The sequence below is a fragment of the Cheilinus undulatus genome, linkage group 2, assembly GCF_018320785.1.
Source record: "Cheilinus undulatus linkage group 2, ASM1832078v1, whole genome shotgun sequence".
Classification (NCBI taxonomy): Eukaryota; Metazoa; Chordata; class Actinopteri; order Labriformes; family Labridae; genus Cheilinus; species Cheilinus undulatus.
In genome coordinates, this window is record NC_054866.1 from 14,112,606 (window position 1) to 14,118,605 (window position 6,000).

Below are 6,000 nucleotides of genomic sequence, written 5' to 3' on the forward strand. Positions count from 1 at the left end.
TGGTAACACTAGCAAAAAAATCCCAATGCCAACTGGTGTTAAGATGAAGTATTGCACAGTGATGCACAAGTATGTAGTGCTCATGACGGCGTGTGTCACTATGTCGTAGATTAAATGCAGCATTATAACCAGGCTTTAGAGTGTAGAGACTGGATGTATTGAGTACAGAGTTCCTATGCTTCTTTATCTACTGGCTTTAACCAAATGCCACTCTCTAATAACCCAGATGACTGAGGAAAGGAGAGATGGGAGATGAGGTTGCATGTGAATGATCCATTTGCTGATGCTCCTCTGTAGTTACAGCCGTCTATTTTTATGCTTTCATGGCAAAAATGTGAAGAAGTGAACTGCATGACACATTAGGATTTCTTGCTTTACACATGCATTTTTCACTGGAAAATGCAGCATGGATGCATGACATGAAAAAAAACTCACTACAGATTAGAACAAAACAGACATCCTTTTAAATGACTTTGGCTTTATGAATACTGTCAGTCTGGTATTTTTTTTCCAAATAGCATTTTGGAAGCCGACATTTGCATATCAGAGAGAATTTGGTTCTAGTGGTATGGTAGCAGCTGTAAAGAGCTCATTCTGGGTGGATCTGATGATTTTAATCATTTTTGCCAGGCTCAGTGTAGATACTCTGTAATTTATGGAAAAATGCATATAAAGAATGTCATCTAACTTTCTTTTGACATTTCCTTATTTTAAAGTCAGAGAGTTTTAAAGAAATATAAATATTTGGAAACCCATTTTTAAAAAAAATAACTTTGCAAGCCTTTTGGTAGGTTGAATCTGTAGCTGTTTTATGTATGTGCCAGAGGTAGCATTTGTATCATATTAAACACAATTAGCTACCTGTTAATGTGAAAAATGGTCAACTCCAGAATCTAGACATATGCTATTAGCTGCTTCTAATCTTGCTCAAAGCAGCCATGAACAGCACTCACAAACTACAGAGGAAGTCCCATTACTTTAAATATCAGTCCAATGTCAACATCTGTGAAGAACTGGGCAGGATAAACATTATTTAGCCAACTAAATGTGTTGACATTCAGTTTTACTGAGATGTGTTCAAGGCTAGCGTAACAAAATGACTATTGGGTGAAGGTAAATGCCATCATGATGTGTTCAAATGTCACATGAACCAAAAGTTTTTGGGTGATAATATTTGCTTGTTTTCCCAGCAATATGAAACATAAATGAGTTCTGGTAAAAAATGTAATGTTGCCTCATCTTTCCACCAAATAATAGAAAAGTACTGACAATACACCATTAAAGACTCTAATCATTTACCTGTATCAAGGGCATTTAAACCTAGCACAAAACTAAGGAAGTTTGTCTTTCTGGTGGATTATTTATTTGTTGTAGCAATGCTTCCTGGCGATAAAATGTATACCATTGGAAAGTCAGTTATTTTCTGTTTTAAATGGTGCCACATCTAAAAGGAGCATGCATATGTGGGATGAGCAGCAGAGCTGAGTATGGAGGCTGCATCCATGAAAAATTTACCAAACCTTCTCTGCCAATGACTTATTCTGCCATTGACTCTTGTTTACTGTTTGGTGGATTGGATCATGGAAGTCTGAAGAGACAAGACATATTGGTAATTTAACAATTCATTCATTTAACAAACAGGAGCCTCAGTAGCGTGTGGAAGAACGATACACAGCCACAACAGCCTGGCACCTCCTCCTCATGCTGGTCATCAGCCTGGTCACATACTGCTGTGGGATGGCATCCCATCCTTCAACTAGCATTTGTTGCAAGTTAGTATGCCCAAGCTAATCCCACAAGTGTTCAATGGGGTTGAGGTCAGGACTGCTGGCAGGCCATCCCATCCTCTCCACTCCCAAATTCTGGAGGTAGTCTCAGATAAACCCCGCCCTGTGGGGGCGGGCATTGTCATCTTGGAGGATAGCATTCGGTTCCAGACTGAGGAGATATAGGATTACTACTGGTTGTCGTATCTCATCTCAATATCTCTCTCCATTGAGATTGCCTCCAAAGATGACAAGCCTCATTTTCAAGTGAGGAAGATTCCACCCCACACTATCACCTGCCTTCCCCAAGAGACATTACTCTATCTCTGCATCTTCTCCACACTTTGACCCTATGATCCAACTGTCGGCAGAATCTGGACTCATCGCTGAACATAAAGTTTCTCCACATGTTCCACCATCTGAAGGGCAGTCGTGCCAGGCCTCCTGGCAGACCTATGAGACTGGAGACTGGCTGAGTGCAGTCTGGGCAGAGAGCTGTCAGCCATATCATGCTGCAAACCTTGACCGCGAATCTGTAGAAGACAGCCAACAGTTCCTAAGTGCTGACAGGCACCTGATTGTTAGCACCTGGGGTTACCAGAAGCTCCAAACAGAGTCAAAAGCAACAGCAACATATGCTGTTTGGCATTTGCATGGAAGATTTGTCAGTTTTTCCATGGGTGCAACCCACTTACTCAGCTCTGCTGCTCATCCCACAAATGCAGGTTTGTTACAAATCTGGCTCCATTTAAAAGAGAAAAAACAGGCTTTCCAACAGTATAAGATTTATTGCCAAGAAGCATTGTTTCCATGAAGAAATAATCTACCAAACAATATATTTCCTTACTTTTTGTGCTATGTTTATATTGATGTAAAAATGATCCCATCCCTGCTATGAACATACTCCTCTACAAGTGGTTCTTAATTTGACATTTGCCATTATTTTCACCAGTTCATTTGAAATCAGTCAGAGTTAGAAGTGAATTTACATGATTTTTTATATTCATTTTAAAAGCTGGCTAATTAGGTTAGTTTAATGTGGAGATTCTCAGCTGGTGGATTGGGACCCAAAAGTGGGTTGCAGAGCTGTTTTCAGTGGGTCAGGAAATGGTGACTGTAAAACAGTTGTGGCAGTGAATCTGTTGTTTTCTTGACAACTTGACTGATTTACCCTGTAATCTTGGACATTACATTACATTAGCATGGCAAAACAGGTTGAAAATAATGCATGTTCTCCAAAAGTTATGTCCAGTTTCTTTGTAATTCACATTTTTCGTTAGGGTCCAAACTGCAACATTTTCCAATGAATGAATTTGAAGGGTTTAACATTTTTGGAAATGTGGGTTGCTTTTTCACATAAAGAATGCAATGCTGTCACTTTACACTTTACCCAGACTTAGGAGTTTTTGTCAACTAAAACCCAACTGCAACTAAAGATGTGTGACATCTTAAACATATTAAATCTACCAAAAGCCAAAATTGATGGTAGTATTCTCACTAGAACACTTGTAATGTAACGGTCACTCACGTTCTTTGCATTTAACATGGTCTAAAAACTACATCAGACCAAATCTGGAGACCTTAGAAACAAGCAAAACTTTAAAAGGTCAATGGATATTTTGTAGAGCAGGTTTGTATGAAACTTTTGCTGAGTTTTTCCAAGCACAATTAAAGTGATATGGGATGCCATTGATGAGGGACAGGGGTGTTGCATGTATTGGACTTTAAAGTTGCAATTATAGCAACGTTGAAATATGAACCTTTTGAACGAGGTTTAGCTTGTTTCTACTGTTTGGACACAGTGTGCTGTGATTTAAGTGGGTACCTGTTGTCTGATTACTCACCTATTCTGAGAAACACAACCACGCTGAACATTGACAGTAAGGTGGGGATAACAACACCGAAGAAGATGGACAGTTTCTTTGGTTGTCGCTGTTGGTTCGACCTCTGCCTGGGGGCTCCCGGGCGCTGTTCCGGAGCCTGGCCGGCTGGGGGTAACCGCCGGTCGGATTCATTGACGCTGGTGGAGAGGCGGTAGTTCAGGAGAGGAGTCCGCTCTGCCATAGTGCTTCACAACCTCATAAAACGCTCAGAATAACAGCAAGCTGTCAGTTCAGCCTTGCTTTAAAAAATAAGACTATTCTTAGGACTGTCCAAGACACGTTAGTACACGTTTAACGGTTTTTCTCTGGAGTTAGCCACGCGCCCTGATTGTAAACTGGTAAAAACTCAGCCACACGTACCTACATATTTAGCAAAAAAACAAGTGCTTTCAATACCAGTAAAAATAAGTTAAATTAAAACTAGCGTTAAAGACCAGGGTGTAAAAGTGAGGGGTATCCACCTCCTGGGGTATTTCAGTTAAAAATCTAGACCAACTGCCCGCTGTCAATGTGTTTCTGTTCATTTTCCTACTAGATTTACTGAATAGAAATCATGTGACACACAGACGTCGCACAGCATCAATCAGGCCAACAACTTCCGGTTGTGACTTTCAGTATAAAAGCAGAAAGCAGCGTGAACACGCAGCTAATGTAAATTCGTACATGACTTATTGCATGTTTGCGCTACTTGCGCGGAGTAAATATATTCAAATATTTTGAATCATGATAAATATAGAGTGATGTACAGGGGTGCAAGGGTGTTTCTTATTCAATTTGAATGTCCAAAATGAGACCCTTGAAGAAAAAATTCTGAAATACAAACATCTATTCTTAAGTGACAAACCAAAAGAACCACAGGGCGCACCCAAATCTGAAATATAAATGTCGTAATATTAAACGGTGCATCACCTTCAGTTACCTCTTCAAAGACATCATAGCCTACTTTTTTCACCACATCGAAATATCTTCAAGTGCATGTGGGCCAGGTTTCTACGGTGGATTTTGATACCGATTATTGAATAGAGAAAGAAAGAGAGAGAGAGAGAGAGAGAGAGAGAGAGAAACCCCTCCATGCATTTTTGTAATAGCGCCTTAATCAGAATGTGATGCTTTTAATTACATAGCTTCCGGTTTAGTTCTGCTTTTCTCCACCGGCTTGACTGAAGTTTGTAATACAAGCGTTTGTATATGATTTCCAGCCTGTTGCTTTCGGTCATATGGTCATGTCGGCTGGCCAATCAGAGCGCTGCATTTGCCAGGACACCTGCCATGGCATCAACATGCTGTGAAAATGGGGAAGTAAAGTCTTGTAAATTAAGCAATTAAGAACATGACACTGTGAGGAAGTTTGACGTGATTTTGAAACCTACAGAAATGTAAAGTGTTGTCTTTCTATTAAAGAAAAGATAACACCATCAGAATGAAGATTTACTGTGTCTATAAAGGATTTTATGACTAACTCCTATCACACGGGTAGATATCAGACAGCAGGTTGAACAACAGTCTATGTTTTAATATAGAGATGCACAAGTGAAGGCTCATTTATATTCCACATTTGATACGGGGTCATTCCGCCTGGTGCTCCTAATGTTGGAACAAACATTCCTACAGTGCCTTTATGAATGGCCCCATGGAAGATAAAATTGATAAAATGCCCTCCAGGGTGCCCAGGAAGTCAGAAAAATTCTACAAAGTGCCCTAGGGCAGTGGTTCCCAACATTCAACTTGTGGGAAGCTCTTCCCAGTGGGTCGCAAATTAATGCCAGAAAAAAAAAATGGCCAGAAGTCAGTGTATGAAAGATCTAAGTGGACATACAGTAAATTAATACATATGTATCTTGGGTTTTCCTTAGATAACACAGTATTCCTCATTAAATTGCCAAATTTCAACCAAATGTCTCGTGAAAATGGAGGAAAATAAGATGTATGCAGGGATGTCTTTCTGTAATGATGTGCTTTTTAAACATTTTTGTTTGTTCTTTTCTCTTTGTCCAGTAATGTTTTGTTCCATTCGGGGTACAAACTGCAACAATTTTCATGAAATAAATTTGAATAAGTGGGCAAAATTTGAAAAAGTGTCCCCAAAGTTCCCTTTTTGGTGCCTTCTTAGTGAGCATAGTTTGACATAGTGCCCTCTAGGATGCCCTCCAAGTTGGCAACATTTGACAGTTCCCTCTAGGATCCTGTCTAAGTGGACGCAACTTGATCAAGTAACCTCTAGAGGGCGCATGTGTACTTGTAAAAAAATACAATATGGTGCTATGAAGTTTATTTTCATTAGCATCCAGACTTTTGTGTCTTTGTAAAATAAATGGTTGAATTCCTTGTCTGTACATTACAGAGGTGCTGCA

General features: G+C 39.8%; 1 protein-coding gene across 1 annotated transcript in view; it reads right to left on the reverse strand.

Annotated features, from left to right (window-relative positions):
* The window catches only part of zgc:153039 (uncharacterized protein LOC767698 homolog), a 109,254-nt gene extending 105,092 nt beyond the window's left edge, over nucleotides 1–4,162 (reverse strand). The window contains exon 1 of the mRNA XM_041796024.1: nucleotides 3,611–4,162. Coding sequence (XP_041651958.1) covers nucleotides 3,611–3,830 — 220 coding nt within the window. The 5' untranslated portion in view covers nucleotides 3,831–4,162. The remainder of the gene's footprint in view (nucleotides 1–3,610) is intronic.
* Nucleotides 4,163–6,000: the final 1,838 nt, after the last annotated feature.